The sequence below is a fragment of the Zalophus californianus genome, chromosome 1 (genome assembly GCF_009762305.2).
Source record: "Zalophus californianus isolate mZalCal1 chromosome 1, mZalCal1.pri.v2, whole genome shotgun sequence".
Taxonomy (NCBI): domain Eukaryota; kingdom Metazoa; phylum Chordata; class Mammalia; order Carnivora; family Otariidae; genus Zalophus; species Zalophus californianus.
Window position 1 is genome coordinate 214,626,125 of NC_045595.1, and position 16,793 is coordinate 214,642,917.

The window sequence follows — 16,793 nt, forward strand, 5'->3', positions numbered from 1 at the left end:
AAAACCTTCATTGTCTGTAATCTCTGAAAAATTCTTAAAATAGTGACTTTATTGGCAATGATGAGATTGGGTCCTGTTTTCCCACGATGCTCAAGCTACAAAATCCAGTTGGGCGAATACTACACAGGCATGCACACATGTACTTGTGGCTCGTGCGGCCATCAATTTGAGGTCTGTGCTCAGGCCCGTGTGCTTCTGGCGGGCGCGGCATGAACCTGAACAGAACCGAGCCACCTGGGGACCAGGGCCATTCATTCTAGTCACCTGTCTGAGCTGCTTTTGTTTACCAAGGCATTTCTTACATGTCATCTGTCTGTGTCGAAGTCCTAAATGAGAAGAAGGGAAGGTCATTCACGTTCCGATGACTTGTTCTTTATTGAGTGGACTCAGTCATTAACTGTGTTAATTATCATCAACACGTCAACATCCCAGTTCAAGCTCATCTGTACCTTGTTGAAAGTAGTGGCCTCTGAAAGTCATTATTAATTATGACAGACTTAAGTTTTGACTGTATACAGCTTGAAAGATCATTTTTGCAACCCTTTTCCTTCTAGTAACAAAGACGATCAAAAACGGTCCATCTTTCAGAAGTCCGAGCGGGGAGGGTTTAAGCTGAAGGAGAGTGTTCAGTTCCATCTGTACATCAGCACGTCTCCCTGTGGGGACGCCAGGATCTTCTCACCGCACGAGCCGATCCTGGAAGGTATGGGACTCAGCCGGCAGTGTCTCGAGGAGACTCGGGGTTACGTAGTGACAGACCAAAGAGTAGACCTACGTTAATATCCTTTTCTTCTTTTTCTTGAAAATTTCAGCTTTTGAAAGTGGATCTGATAGGAATATAGAGAAGCATGGGGTTTCTCTTTTCAATGAATAATTTGATGAGGAGACCTGGCTGAATGAAACGTGTTGACTCTGATGCACTAAGTACACTAAGGAATTAGAGTAGAAGTAAGGGTATTAAATCAGACTTGCATTTAAATTTAGACAGCCTGTATTTCTGCATCTGGGCTTTGGACAGGCCGTGATTTGATGCGTGTGTACCTGCGAGGTGTGGCGGGCATTTCAGAAGCAGGCACACATAGTGAGAAGGGGGCCCTGGCGCACCATCACGTGAGGCCCGCGCTTCTGTTGTATAGTAATTCGTGTCCTCGTCTCTTCTTCTAAGCTGAAGCAACTCAAATACAGCATCTGAGTGCATTATTTTCCTTGATTCCAAAAGCAATATACATGCACTGTGGAAAATTGCTCCATATTTTTTAAAATATAAGAAAAAATTTTAATCGCGCATGCTCATGCAACCCAGAGATACTCACTTTAGATGTTTGTTTGTGCATGCATGTTTCCTCTGCATTTATTTCAGCATTCCTGTAATTTAATTTTGGAACATTTAAAAATGCAGGGAAAATATATAACCCTCACATATCCATCATCTGGAATTAACAAATGTTAGCATTTTGTCCTGTTTGCTTCAGCTCATTTTGAATGATAGAAATCATTTTGGTTAAAATGCAAGTCCTTTTTCCCCAGCCCCTGGAGGAGACCACTTTCATGAATATGGTTTGTATTACATCCTCTCCTGCCCAGTTTTCTCCACCATGTTGTACATCTGTCTTAGAGAGAGAGAGAGAGAACAGGCAGGTGTGCACGGGCCTGTGAACTGACGTTAGATGTCTAGGGCTGCTGCCCGCGGGACTCTCATCTGGCCTCCCTCTCCTAGAACCAGCGGACAGACATCCGAACCGCAAAGCCAGAGGACAGCTGCGGACAAAAATAGAGTCTGGAGAAGGCACAATCCCCGTGCGATCCAATGCCAGCCTCCAGACGTGGGACGGGGTGCTGCAGGGTGAGAGGCTGCTCACCATGTCCTGCAGTGACAAGATGGCGCGGTAAGGCCTCCCGCCCGCGGGCTCCCCGCAGGCGCGCGGTTCGTCCGCGTTCCGGTTCCAGTGTTGCCCGCGTTCTCTGCAGGACTGAGGCTCTGTGCGGTGCCTTTGGGGGCCACCTTGCAGGGTTTGAGCTGGGGCCTCCACACAGGAGGCTCTGGGCCGCTCACACTGCTTTGCTTCTGTGTTTGCACGTATGGGCTTCTAGTGAGTCTGTGTGCCAGACAGTGACGTTTTAAAACAGTTTGCCCCCCAGCAAAAAGGAAGAGTGTCCTTATTCCTAGTGGATGCCACCTTACGGGTCCTGCTCGTGGCTGAGGTACCAGTTTGGGTTATTGTGAGAGCAGAGTGTCCCTAGCGTCCCGTGCCGGGTGGTGGCTGCTGGCGAGCCTGGGGTTGGAGCCTGGAGCACATACACCCGTTTGCCTTCACGTGACAGATGTTTTTTCAGAAACAGATGTGTCCAGGCCAGACTTTTAAAAAAGCCTCATTTCTTCGGATGCTAGCGTTAGTTCCATTAGCTCTTTGTTTTTATTTTTTAACAAATGTCTACTTGAAAAAAAAGTAACATAGGTAGATGACAAAAAGTTCAGCGGTACAGAGCCTGTAAAACAAAGTTCTCCTCTGTCTTCAGAGCCACCCACTGTGAGCGCGTTCCAGACTGCCCTTCCAGAGCAGTCACAGCCACGTGCATGTGTGCGCACAGGACCCTGTTCGGTTTTCTGTAAGCCTTTCGTGTTGATTTTCTTGAATGGACCTTGTCAGGGAACCTCAAGTACACAGAACTTGATTCCTCATGCATGCCCCATCCGCCCTCCCCCAAGCACAGGTACTCACTGTGCCCACCTTGACTCATTTGCTTATTATGTGTCCTTCCTGTCCACTCTCCATTCACTTTTATGTCTCTGTGTGTGTAGCCTTGAAAAATACACAGTGGTGTCATTTTGGGGTATTTATGCATATATTGTTAATTTATGGAGATGGGATTATGTTTTAAATGCTATTCAGCATCTCATAGTTTCATTCAACCCAGTGTTTGGGAACTGTCCCTGATGCTGTAATAAATAGCAGATTGCTTACTTCTCCGTTCTGCAAAGACCCTGTCATAGTCATGGACTGCACCATGTCCGTTCCCTTGTGGTCAAGACTTGGGTCTACCCTAACTCTCCTCTATGGTTCAGCCTTGAGTTTCCATGAGCGTAACTCATTGTAGACCTTCGCCATCCAGGATCTCTGCTGTACACATGTAGAACTTCACAGATGATAGCAGATGTGCCCCAGAACGCTCACACGGTTTGCACTTACACCAACAGTGTGTGATGCTAGTTTCCGCCTCATTTGAAAACTGGCACACAGCTGTGTGGGGCAGCCATTCGTCGTTCATCTTTCTCATCAGAAGTGCCTGTTGACACCCTCTGTCCACTTGTCTTTGGGATCTCATGGTTTTTTCATCTTGGTCTGCAGACGTTCCTCATATAGTTTGCACTGCAGTCCTTGATGGTTTCAGAAGTTCCGTGTCTTCTCCAGTCCAAACCCATGTCTTCACTTGGTCCATGCCAAACCTTCGTTTTGTTATTACCTGATCCATTAATTTTTCACCCTGTGGTTTGCACTTCCAGGATCTTATTTAAGAAATTCCTTCTCAAATTAAGGACATACAAATATTCTCCCATACCTTTTTCTAAGATTTTTATCATTTTACTTTCAAATTTAGGCCTTTAACACATTTGTATTTGTAAGTAATAATTTGGCTTTATTATTTTAATACAGTGAATCAGTTTTCCAGGTACCATCTACTAAATAATTGACGTTTTCCTCGTTGATCTGTGAAGGCATCTCTATTACATACTGAACTCTCTTACAAAGATGGGTCTGTTCTGAGCCTCTCAAATCACCATTAGCTCATAATCAGATGTAATTGTACAGATCACACAGTTTTTACACTTCTGACCTTTCAACATGTTTAAAGGTAGCTTTTTATGTACCTCTATTCTTCTGTACATATTTTAGAATCAGCTCAAGTGTCACCAGATGTTTTGCTCAGATTTTATATGGACTTGTGAAATTGTGGATGGAAATGGAAAAAATTAACATAAAGTTAAATCAGTCCATCCGTGAATATTGGCTCCTTAAAAAGTTAAACATATAATTACCATATGATCCAGCAATTCCACTTCTGGGTATTTGCCCCAATGAACTGAAAGCAGAGTCTCCAAGAGATACTTGTTCACCCATGCTCACTCATGGTCACTTTTAGCTCACAAGAGCTAAAAAACATGGTGAGGTGTCTGTTAAGATCTTTCACCCATTTTTTAATAGGGTAGTTTGTTTTGTTTTCTTTTTGGGTTTTAAGAGTTTTTTTGGTATATTTTAGATAACAGTCCTTTGTCAGACATATCTTCTGCAAAATTTTCTCCCAGTCTGTGGCTTGTCTTCTCATTCTGCGGATATTGTTTTTAGCCAAGCAAAAGTTTTAAATTTTAATGCAGTCCAACCTGTCAATATTTCTTTCATGGATTGTGCTTGGAAAAAGTCATCACCAAACCTAGGGTCATCTAGATTTTCTCCTGTGCTGTTTTCTAAGAGCTTTATAGTTTTGCATTCTACATTTGGGTCCGTGATCCACTGTGAGTTAGTTTTTGTGAAGGGTGTGAGGTCTGTGTCTAGAGTCATTTTTTTGCATGTGGACATCCTGTTTTTCCAGCCCCACCTGTTGAAGAGACTCTGGTTGCTCCCTTGTGTTGCCTTTGTTTCTTTATCAAAGATCTGTTAACTACATCTATGTGGATCTATTTTTGGGCTCTCTTTTCTATTGCCTTGATCTGTTTGTCTGTTGTTTCGCCAGTACTACACTGTCTTGATTACCATTTGGATTTTGAATCCAGTTCCATTGTGTGTGTGTGTAGGAGGGATTGGTCCCTCACACATCTAACAAGGAATCCTGGCACCAGCTGGGTGTCCTACAACTCGCCTGTGCTTCTGACCAACCCGCTATAAACTGGAGGTCTCAAGGACCTCCTCCTTGGGTTCAATTAATTTGCTAGAGCAGCTCATAGATCTCAGAGAAACCTTTCACTCACTAAATCGCCAGCTTATTAGAAAAGGATGTAACTCAGTAACAGCAGATGAAGAGATGCAGAGGGTGGGTCATGGGGAGAGGGTCAAGGAGCTTACAAGCCCTCTCCAGGTGCGTTGCTCTCCTCACATCCACATGTCCGCCAACCTGGAAGCTTCAAACCCTGTCCTTTGGGGTTTTTATGGAAACTTCATTACATAGACACAATTCATTAAATCATTGGCCACTGGTGATTTTTTAAAAATTTTTAAAATTTCTTAAGTAATCTCTACACCCAGAGTTGGGTTCAAACTCATGACCCCAAGATCAAGAGTCTCATCCTGTACCAACTGAACCAGCCAGGCGCCCCAAATCATTGGCCATTGGTGATTAACTCAATCTCTAGCCCCTTTCCCCTCCTTAGAGACAGGAGAGGGGAATGGGTCTGGAAGTTCCACCCTTCTAAACCAACCCTCATCCTTAGATGCTTTCTAAAAGTCACCTCGTTAACATAGAGAAAGACACATATGAGGCTCTCATCGCTCAGGAAATTCCAAGGGTTCTAGGAGCCATGAGCCAGGAACCATGGATGAAGACCAAATATATATAAGGCCAAAATACAGTTCTTATAAATCACAATATCACAATTACTGTAGCTTTATAGTCAGTCTTGAAGCCACACAGTGTCAGTCTTTCAACATTGTTCTCCTCCAGTGTTGTATTGGTTATTCTGGGTCTTTTGCCTCCATTTGAACTTGAGAATCCGTTTGTCAGTACCTGCAGAATACCTTGCTGGGATTTTGACTAAGACTCATTGAATCTCGATGAAGGTGGGAAGAGCTGATATCCTGACAATATTGAGTGTTCCTATCCATGAACATGGAATATCTCTCCTATTTATTTCTTTGATTCTTTTTTCAGAGTTTTGTAGTTTCCTCGTATTGATTTTGTATGTATTTTGTTAGATTTATACCTAAGTATTTAATTTTTGGAGTCATTAATGTAAGTGATGTTATGTTTTATAATTTCGAATTCCACTTGCTCCATATTAGCCACACTGACTTTTGACCAAGGTGCAATGGTAATTCAGTGGGAAAAAGTCTTTTTAACAAGTGGTGCTGGGACAATTGGACATCTCTATGTAAAAACAAACAAATGAACTTCATATTTTGTATAATATACAAAAGTTAACTCAAAATGGATCATAGACTGAAATGTGTAAAAGTTGTAGAAGAAAGCAAGGGAAGATGCTAGCAGTTGTGGTAGGCACCTTCTCAGATGAAACACCAGAGACACTCAACGCCATCAGATTAAAATTACTTCTCTTTTAAACACACCACTAAAAGGATGAGAAATAAAGTCACCAACTGGGAGAAAATATTCACAAATCAGGTATCTGATAAAGGGCCTGTACACAATATTAAAATTTAGACCCTCGAAACTCAATACAAGGGAAAAGCAATTTTAAAATGGGCAAAATATCTGAATGGACACTTCATCAAAAAAGATGTCAAAGAAGCACATGACGAGACGCTGAACACCGTCCTCACTGGGAAATGCACGTGAAGCACAAAAGCACACCCATCAGAACACTGAGCATATGAGGTGTGGACAGTGATGCGGGGAACCAGTGCCCTTGGCCACCGAGGGCAGGCATGCAGACGGCACAACCACTTGTGAAGAGTTCGGCGGTGTCTTAAAAAGTTAAAGATGTGCCTAGCCCGTGTCCAGACTCACACTCGAGTGTGCCTAGCAGGTGTCTTTGTAGTAGTCAGAAAGTGGAAACAAACCAAATGGCCGACTGTGGGGAAGTAGATGAATACGTGGCAGTGTGTCCATACAGTGGGATACTCCTTGGGGGGAAAAAAGAATGAACAGTGATACCCAGTGCACCATGGGTAAATCTCAAAATGATGATGCAAAGTAAGAGAAACCAGACAAACAGGAGTGCTTGCTGGGTGGTGCCATTTACAGAAATCCTAGGGAATGTACACTAAGCTCCAGTGATAGAAAGCAGGCTGGTGGTTGCTCAGGGAGGGGCCAGAGGAGGAGGGGCAGCCGAGCGGGCATATGGGACAAGGTCTGAGAGGACTTTGGGGGTGATGGTCTCAAGGGCACACACAGAAGTCACCTCTTAGGGCCCCTGGGAGGCTCAGTCTTGGTTAAGTGTCCGACTCGATCTCAGCTCAGGTCTTGATCTCAGGGTCATGAGTTCAAGCCCTGCGCTGGGCTCTGCGCTGGGCATGGAGCCTGCTTGAAAACAAGCAAACACACACCTCTTACCACTGTGTGAGCCTTAATACGCGCCATGTGGTGCGTGTCAGCCACACCTCAGTAACTTCCAGAAGAAGAAATTACAGTGGAAATTAGAAAATGATTGTAAGTAAATCACAAAAAGCCCCAGAGCTACGGAGTTACAAAGAGAACAAATCCAAATAAATATTTAGAAAGAAGGAAACAGTAAAGAGCAGAAATTATTTTGAAAGACAATAAACAGTAGGTAGTAACAAACCCCCGTGTAAGTTCTTTCGAAAGGATGATGACATGAACAGAGCTGGCAAAACTGACAAGAACAGAGAGCCTGGCCCAGCTCTGCTGGGGATGGAAGAGGGGACAGTTCGGGACACGGCTGACGCTAAAACATGCTGTAGGGAGTTGTGTGCGGGATTGCAGGCAACTTCGTCACCAGGGTGACACGGAGTTACACAAACCTTTTAGAGAAGCGTCCATTCCTAACGTTGGCATGGGTGGAGGACATTAACCGAATCTGGAGCTGTTACATACACTCCACCCGCCACGCCCAGGGCGGGGAGTCAGCCAGGGGGAAATCAGCTGAAGAAACTCGAAGAAAGGGATTTCCCCGTGGAGAAGGGGAACTGCTGTCCTGGATGGCTTGTCCTTGAGTGCTCTGCGTGCTCGCAGAGCCAGGAATCCCATTTTAGGGATCAGAAAACTAGGGAAAGAGCCCCGGTTCACTTTGTGGGATCATCACCACCTTCATCCCCAAACCAGCAAGGCTGGTAAAGAGAAGCACAGTGACAGGCTGTCCTGTCAGGAAAACACACATATACACACCAAATCCAGTAGTGCACTTTTAACGGTCTGGTCAGTTTCTTACAAAGCTGTAACTTTAATGCAATTTTAATTAAATGTCATCATTTTTTCATGGCCCTTGAAAACCCTCAGATGGCAGGTGTAAGACTGCTGGTGACGGGCGGTCAGGGTCGCCTGTGTTTAGAGGAAATGCAAACGATACAGAAGTTTATTTCTGTCTCAGAGAGAGTCAGGTCCAACAGTAGGTGGGTCGTCCAGATTCAGCCTTCCTGCTGCATCCAGGAGGTACCTTCTGTCCTCAAGGTTCTGCAGTGCTCACCAGATCCCCTGTAGCTGCTCTGAGCTTCCGAAGCAGCAGGGAGGGCAGGCAGGAGGGCCAGCTCAGCGTGCCTCCTGGGCCACGCCTCCAGGGCCACTGGCCGGGTCACATTAGACAGCTGCGTTTCATCATCCAGAACCCGGTCCAGGGCCACGTCTTGCTGCGCAGGAAGCTGGGGCTCTCGGGAGGGAGGGAAGGAACGTGGGCCTTGCCACCGCAGTCTCTGCTGTATGTGGGATCTGTGGTCTGCAAACAGTCCTGGACCTACGGAGTGTGTTTATGCACAAAGAAAAGCAGGCCCTTGACTCGGCACCCAGAAGCGCATTCCAGCTAGATGAAGGAGCTGAATGTGAAGAGTGGCTGCTAAGTTTTGTGGCCTCTGCTGAAGCAGGTTTCATAATCAAGGCATAGAAAGCCCAAATTAAAAAGAAAAACATGAATAAATTTGACTAAATTAGAAATTTAAAACTTACCAAAACCCCCTTAGGTATAGTGGAAAGAAAAAGCCACAAAGGGGAAACAGGATTCTGACTTCTGGTGAGAACTCAGCTGATAAAGTTCCTACAACTCAGTAATACAGAGGCACTGGCTGGGGGTCTCTGCTGGGGAGATGTGAACGTTCTGGGTCTTGTTGAGATGGGGGTTACACACGTGAGCGTCAGGCTCCCCCCACACACTTCTCCAGGACTCTGCGACGCCTCCTGGAGCTCACGCAGACCCCGCAGAGTATGGGCTCGGCCTCACGGGACTGCTTCCTCCAGACGCCAGTTGTAGGAACTGGGTGCCAGGGTACCCACATGCTGTCTGACTCGGCCACGCATCAGGGGTTTCGAGGACCCCCTCGTTGGGTTCAGTAAATTGCTAAGAGAGCTCGCAGAATGCAGGGAAGACAATTTACTTAGCACTTACCAGTTTATTAGAAAGAACACAGCTGGGGAACAGCCAGGTGAAAGAGACGCACAGGAGAAGGGTTTGGGGCTGGGGCGCATCCCTGCTGTCCCGCACACCTCCCCTCAGCACCTGGCTGTGAGCCCCTCCGCTGGGGGGGCCGTTGTGCAGATTTCCATTACTGGGCGTAAGTCCCTGGTCCCTGGTGACCAGCCTCCACCCTCTGCCCTCCCTGGAAGTGGGGGTGGGGGGGTTGGGCTGAATGGGCCGGCCCTCCAGTCCCCTGGACCAGCCCCCATCCTCCTGGAGTCACTCAGTAGCATAGGCTCAGGTATGCTTGGGAGGGGTTGTTACTGTCACACCAGCCGTGGCCGGGGGGGCTAAGGTCCAGAAATGCTGTGGTGACCAGGATGCTGCCAGCTGGCTGCTGTCCTGTCCCTGGCCCGAGCGAGTGAGAGCATCCTGGGCGGCCCCCCTGGAAGGCGAGGCCGCCCGTGTCCCTTACAGAGGGGCACAGCCATGTTCCACAGACGTCCCCATCGGATGGGAGAGCATAGGATCGGGGCAGTGGGCAGGCTGGACGTTGGGAGGGAGGAGCAGTCCTACAGCTGGGGGCCCGCAGGTGCCATCTGTTTGACTGGTGGGGGCCAGTGATGAGAGTGAGCCACGGGGCGACGCACAGCGCGTCCTGTCGAGAAGGAGCGGGGGTCTCGGTTCCGATGACCACAGCCCCTGTGCCCTCAGCTGCGTGGAGGGAGGGAGGGAGGGAGGGAGGAAGCAGGGACCTCCTACCTGAGTGGGGGGGAGGGGCTGCCGCCCTCCACTCTTCCTGTGTAGCAGACTCAGAGGCAGCCCAGAAGGGGGAGCAGGGCAGTGGGGAGGAGAGGGGCCCCCGTGTGCTTCCCTGGAGGCTGTGGGTGGGCACGGAGAAGCTGCACCAGGGGACCCAGCTGGGCAACCCTGCTCTGAGCCCTGGCCTCCCAGAAATCACCTGGGGAGGGGAGAGAGAGGCCATTGCACCTGGGTACCTACTTGGTTCTTACTAGTATCACCCATCACCCAGCTGCGGACCCCTGCGCCCTCATGAGGGGGGTTGAGCCAGGCACCAAGGTGGAGGTGGGTGTGCACACCTGGCCCACGTCTTTGCAGAGGTTTGCTTGGGGACGTCGGGTGCCCGGAGCCTGGCTGCATCCAGCCTCCCAGCCCTCCCTGTGCTCTGTAAGGTGCACTGGCAGGAGCCCGGCTGCAGAAGTGCCTGGCGACCCACGCGTTCCCACCCAGGGCCTCCACAGAGCAATTGTGGCTGCTAGAATTCTTTCACGAAGTATGTGTTCAGAATTAATGACTCGGCACAAATACAGGGCTCTGCAAGATCACTGTTTTAGTTTGCCCTGGGAGGCTGAATTCCCCTTAGAGATGGTCTAAACCCCTATACAGGCTCAAATTTACATAAGAAGGGGTGCCCTGTGGTTTTTGTAAGCATGGAGCCAGTTCATGCTTTTTCTTGTAAGATAGGAGAATCTGTGTTTGAACTTTTCAGAGGGTGGGAGGAACATGCAGGACTGGGGACTCATCCCTTCAGCGAGTATTTATTGATCTGTGGCTGTCTCGGTGAGGAAAACAGAAGCCCCTCCCCCATGGAGCTTGCGTGCTGGGAGGTGGGAGTGGAGACAAATAAGGACAAGTAGACCCTCAGAGGATGTAGGAAGTCAGCACAGGAGAGCATGCAGGCGGTGGGTGGGAGGCCCCACAGAGAGGTGGGGGCGCTGTGGCCAGGAGGCTGCTGGGGACGGGTTCCAGGCCAGAGGGCCTGGGAGGAGTGGCCAGAAGCCCCCTTGCCCCTGGTGGCCCAAGCATGGGAGGGGAATGGTGGGGGAGGGACAGCCAGGCCAGATGGGCCTAGAGGGGCCTTTGGATCGATGGTGATTTCTAGGGAAAAGATGGGCGTGTTGGAAGATTTTGTGCACAGGGGTGTCCTGGCCTGGCCTGTGTTCACAGGGTCCCACGGTGGCTCTCCTGGGATGGGCCACTGGGCGTGGGGGCCGTGGTCACCGTGGGAGACAGCGATGAAGCAGGTGGGGACCTGTGGTCCAGCAGGGGCAATGGCCAAATGGTACCTCCTCGGTCTGTTCTGACAGGAGGTCCCCAGCTCTGTGAGCCACCCGCCCGTGACTCTGCGGGTTTGGCTCCAGCATAGAGCATGGAGCCGGACAGGTCAGGAGTTTGGGCAGTGGACCCTGTGCCACCATTGACCCACTGGGCACTGCCCTCTGTCTCCACGAGGGCCGAGGGGGCTGCTGGGCTTGGGCCCAGCGTACAAACATGGGTGCGGCCGAGATGGCACGGGCAGCCTCGCGGTGGGGGCGGTGCAGGGGGGGCAGGGAGGGGCTCTGCACCCCACCCCAGCCCCACCCCCCAGCCTGTCCAGACCCTGCAGCCCCCGAACCCAAGCCCAGGTCTTTCTAAGACGGGCCTCCCGTCCTGTCCCTGCTCACTTCTGACCTGTGTTGCAGCCAAGGCGGCCCCTGGGGCTGAGCATCAGGGTCACCCTCGGGAGCCTTCCCTGAAGTCGGCACCCACTTTCCCTTTTCTTGGAATCCTGCTTCCTCTCCAGTTGATTTCACTTCTGTTTGTGCTCTTGATCGTGTGTTTGCCTTGTTACTGCTTGCTCTTTGTCCAGACAGCCCCCTGGCCCCAGGAACATGTGGGCCGTGCCTTCCCAGCCCTGTGGCCTTGGCACCATGGGCTCCTGCTGTCTGTGAACTCAGGAAGGGGGCAGGGGCGCGTGGTGAGAGGGTAGGTGCGCTGGAGCAGAAAGCCTAGGCTGCCCGTGACGGGAACAGTGCTGTGACTAGTGACCCAGGGCAGCTGGGAGCTCGCCCTCCCCTCCCAACCGAGCCTCCCTCCACGTATCAAACCAAGCTTGGCTCAGATTGTCAGCAAGGAGCAAGTTTGAGGTTTTCAAAGTCTCTTTTGCAGTTTTTTTTTTTTTTTTTAAGATTTTATTTATTTGACAGAGAGAGACACAGCGAGAGAGGGAACACAAGCAGGGGGAGTGGGAGAGGGAGAAGCAGGCTTCCCATGGAGCAGGGAGCCCGATGCGGGGCTTGATCCCAGGACCCTGGGATCATGGACCTGAGCCGAAGGCAGACACTTAACGACTGAGCCACCCAGGCACCTCTGCAGTTATTTTTACTGGAAATAATAAAAATGTACTTGCTTCTTTGATTTTTCTCCCAAGAAATGTGGCTCGTGGACGCTTTCCAGCACTAGGCCTCAGTGATGTGTCACAGGAGATCGTTCCCCAGTTTCGAAGAATCGTTCAGTAGCATATTCCCTCTGTGTCGGTTCCATTTAAGTGCTGCCTTTTCCTAGTTGTTGACATTTGTTCAGCATCAAGTATGTCTGTGGGCCAGGCAGCTGTGTGGTGTGCTGGGTTGGCGCCCTCTGCGTGACACCCCGTCTTCCACTCAAGAGTGTGTTCCCTCTGCCTGCAGGTGGAACGTGGTGGGCGTGCAGGGGTCCCTGCTCAGCATCTTCGTGGAGCCAATCTACTTCTCGAGCATCATCCTGGGCAGCCTCTACCATGGCGACCACCTCTCCAGGGCCATGTACCAGCGGATCTCCAACATAGAAGACCTGCCCCCGCTGTACATGCTCAACAAGCCTCTGCTCAGCGGCAAGTACCCCTGCAGCATGGCTGTGTCAGTGTTCACATGACCTCATGACCTCGCTGGGCCGTGTTGGGGCCTTGCACTCGGTGTTCAGATAACCCTGCTGGGTCATATCAGAGTCTCACACGTGGAAACGCCATAGGGAAGCTGCTGTCTGTCAGAGCAGAGGGCGGGAGGCCGTGTTGCAGGGCCTCTGGGCCGCTTAAGTGGGTCCTCATACAGTTCCTCTCTTTACTGATCAAAAACCTTGCCTTTTATAGATGAGTTTACTGCCCAGACTTGGCACCTGCCTGTTTTTCTTTCCCTTGTATATATGTTTTCAAGTCCTGTGTCAGTGGGAGAGACTCACAGATGCCATGGAAAATATGCGGGCGTCAGCTGTCCAAGACGGAGTGGGGCTGGTCATCTCGGTGCTGGGCTGCCACCTCAGAGGGAGGTTGGGGATGGAGTTTTGCACCCCTGGGATGGGTCAGTGATGCGGTGGTGGTGCCTTGCGCCAGCCCAGAGTGTCTGTGGTCACTGGTTCGTTTGCTGTGTCCCCTTTAGCATCTCAGTGCTGACCAGTGAGGGAGCAAGAACTCTTGAGTGCAAGGGTCCTAACTTCTCAGTTCACCCCTCTTTAAAGGACACAGTGAAGGTATTTTTATCCTTTTGAAAATATCATTTTACTCACTTTTTTAAAGCTCAGAACTAAAACCATAATCCAAACTAAAGCATGTGTTTTTTTGGTGTGTGTGTGCGCACTGCCCTGTCTGTGGTGCTTGGCTGCTAGCCCGCCTTTACCTGGGGAAGAGCAGCGTGGCATCTTAGGTGAAGGCATGTCTGTTAGAGCACAGAAATTATGCAAAACGGAGAAAGCCAGTGGTTGTTTCTGATCACATTTTACAGCTCCCTAACTTTAAGCATTATTTTTTACGAAAAATACTGACTCTGCTAAAACTTGATAGTATTGCCGCCGAGCGTCCACAGGCATGGCGCCTCCACTGGGAGAGAGGAGATAGCGTAAGTATCCTGTAAGGTTAGAACATGAACTTCCCATGATGCAGAAAACAGTGTTCCCTGCGTGGCCCCCATGGTCTGTTCCGTTGCAGCTGCTAGCTGTCTCGTGCCTGGCGCATGAGAGGCGCTCCGATGTCGCCGGACCAGCGCCGTGCTGGCTCGCGTTGCGTCCAGGGCTAACGCGTGCAAAGACAGGTCATGTCGCTGGGGGAACGTTGTACAATTTTGAAAGGGAAGCTCACTTATACAAGTCAGGTGCGTTTTTGTCGTAGGGTGTGTAGATGAGTGTGCATACACCTATGAAAAGATAGCGAAAACAGCGTTTGCGAGGTAGAGACCCTGAAGTCGTCCTCTGTGTATTTGTTACGAAGACCAAGTCCGTCGCAGAGTAACACAGCCTGCTCTTCGTTCCCCTCTCCCCAGCATCACTTCCACTGCCGTGCGATTTTGGTGGATGCGCGCCTGTGGGTGCCGAGGGCCTGCCGAGGAGCCGGGTGGTCTTGTGGCTTTGACAGCCCGGATTCCCGGTCTTCCCCGTGACGGGGCCGGGCCGGTGCCCTGCACGATCATTCTGGACAAGTGTGCGGGAATTCTGTGAAATACGGGGCAGCACCGGGGTTTCAGGACACAGAGTAGTTCTCGAATGCTGAGCCACTGGACAGCATCACTCTGCCAGCAAAGTCTGTTTCAAAATGCAAACTGTTCGAGATATTTTACTTTGGATGATGCTTTATTTTAGAAACTGTGGTGGTGTTTTTCCTTGCAGAGAGCTCAAGTCCTTGCGGCAAGCAGCTTTGGAGATGTCTTTGGTCTGTGGCGGTCAGCCGGGGTGGTGCAGCGCATGCTGGGGGAGCCACGGGCACCAGCAGGGAGGAGGCGTGGATGCCGCTCCGCCACATTACAGTCTAAGGCGGATGATATGGGCGGGTATTATCACGGACAGAGGGACTCAAGCAGGGGGAGTCTAGAGCAGAGAGTATTGACGTCTTACATCTCACGTTTGGGAGGTCACACTCCTGTAAAATGGGCCCCACGGCAAAGCCCTTCGAACTTTCTTGGGAGGGAAGTCTTCCATTTAACAAGGGACCTGGACAGTGGAACGACCGGCACATCGAAGGTTGTCTCCTTCGGGTCACGTGCATTTGTGGTGCACACGTATTTTTCTACAGTTCATGGTGTTGGTCCTGCCCTTTCACCTCCCATTTTATCACAGGTGGTTCCTGCGTTCAGGGAGAATGAGAGCGCGGCAGCACCCAGGTGTGCAGCATCCCCAGGGAGGAACAGGGGTAGCCAGCTGGGCCGTGCAGGGAACAGCCCGTTAAGCAAAGACCAGAACAGACCCAGGTGGACTTCAGCAGCAGGTGTCGTGCTGGGCTGGCTTCTTTCGTGCCAAGGACAGATGAGAAGGATGTCATTTTCCTTCCAGCATAGGAAGTAGATTTTTACGAGAAGAAAGAACTGGTCAGTGGTGAGCTGCCTCCGTGGGGCCAAGAGCACATGCTTGACGCCCTTCCCTGGTATTTCGGACGTGGAAGCCTCTTGAACTCTTGTATCTTCTTTCCCGATTAGTTTCCGATCTGACACCTGCAAGCTTCAGAATAGTTCTGGCTTCTGATTCACATCTGTCTGCCCCTGAGTCTGGGCTTCTGTGCTGGCCGGGCTGCCATCCAGGTGCATGCTGAGACCTCAGGAAGAAAGGCTGCAGTCTGAACCTTCCCAGGGCCCCAGGGTCACGGCTGGCCGGGCTGCCAGCGTGGACACAGAGCGTGACCGCCAGGGCAGTGCCAAGGGAGCGAGTGGGTTCTCGTGAGTCCAGTCAGTGCGGGGCCCCTGGGAAGGCAGCGGCTGAGCGTGTGGCCGAAAGAAAGCAGGGGTGCTGCTGGCCTGCCAGGCGAGACCCGTGCACCTTCCACCCGTGGAAAGCCGCATACCTGCTCGTCATGGTGGGAGGAGCTGACGTCTGCCTCTTGCCCTTAAGCGCACGAGAGAGGGTAGGTGTGAGGGAGTGGGTGAGGAGGGCCCGAGGCCCGGAACGGCCTTGGGAAGAGTTTCCTCACAGGGAGGTGCAGGAAGCGCTCACACCAGCGTGACGCCAGTGCCTGCCGTGGACACGGCAGCTTCTGGTGGGAGGCCACCCGGGCGACCTGGAAGTGCCTTCTAAACTCTTTAGTTCCGTGGACGCGGTTTGCTTGTTGTTTTTTAGAAATTCTCTCTGTGGGGATCTTTAGTGGAGAAGTAGCTACTTACTGACATTGTTGAATATTTTTCAGAAATAAGTTGTTATGCTTGATGGAGTGTTCTTCTCAATCCACGTCCTGGGCATATACACGCCCCCTCCCTCACAGTGGGGCGAGCTGCAGCCCCTGCACCACCCCACGCTGAGCACGCGCAGAACAGAGTCATCTGCGCTGCTGGCTGGGCGTGTGTCCCCACCTTGCTTGGCCTCCTCCCTCCTGCATCCAAAGTCAAGTCCGAGACCCTTCTCCTGTCACCCCCACGGCCTGTTGGTGGGGTGGAAACTATAGAACTCAATACACCCAGCCCCATACTGCCTCAGGAATGCAGAGTCTGGGTGAGAATCCTGCCTGCATCCCTGGATCTGCGTGATGGGTGCTCCCTTAGGCCAGGCTGCCAGCATCACACTCGTCACTCTGGACTAGAGTGCTCAGGCTCTTCCCCAAAGTCGGTGTTGTAAAACCCCAAGGTCGAGTTCCAAGAAGGAAGTCTTTTGGCCAGAGGCGCCGGTGTGAAGGGACCTGGCTGGGGTTAGTGGCCACACAGGAGGACGAGGTGGGGCCCAGGCCAGGAAGAGCCTGCGCCTTGCTGCCCTGCTGGCTTCATTCACTCCCCTGTCAGCTCAGGAGTCATCGTCTTTAACAAAAATCAGAATGGCAGTCTCACGGGTGCTCTGCTCCCAGTGA

The 16,793-nt window shown here is 50.9% G+C and overlaps 1 protein-coding gene across 12 annotated transcripts in view; it reads left to right on the forward strand.

The window, feature by feature from the left end:
* The window catches only part of ADARB1 (adenosine deaminase RNA specific B1), a 150,023-nt gene that overhangs the window by 104,219 nt on the left and 29,011 nt on the right, over positions 1 to 16,793 (forward strand). For all 12 annotated transcript variants that reach the window (XM_027584489.2, XM_027584486.2, XM_027584495.2 and 9 more), the window contains 3 exons: positions 555 to 703; positions 1,718 to 1,886; positions 12,697 to 12,878. In XM_027584489.2, the coding sequence (XP_027440290.1) occupies positions 555 to 703; positions 1,718 to 1,886; positions 12,697 to 12,878 (500 nt within the window). The remainder of the gene's footprint in view (positions 1 to 554; positions 704 to 1,717; positions 1,887 to 12,696; positions 12,879 to 16,793) is intronic.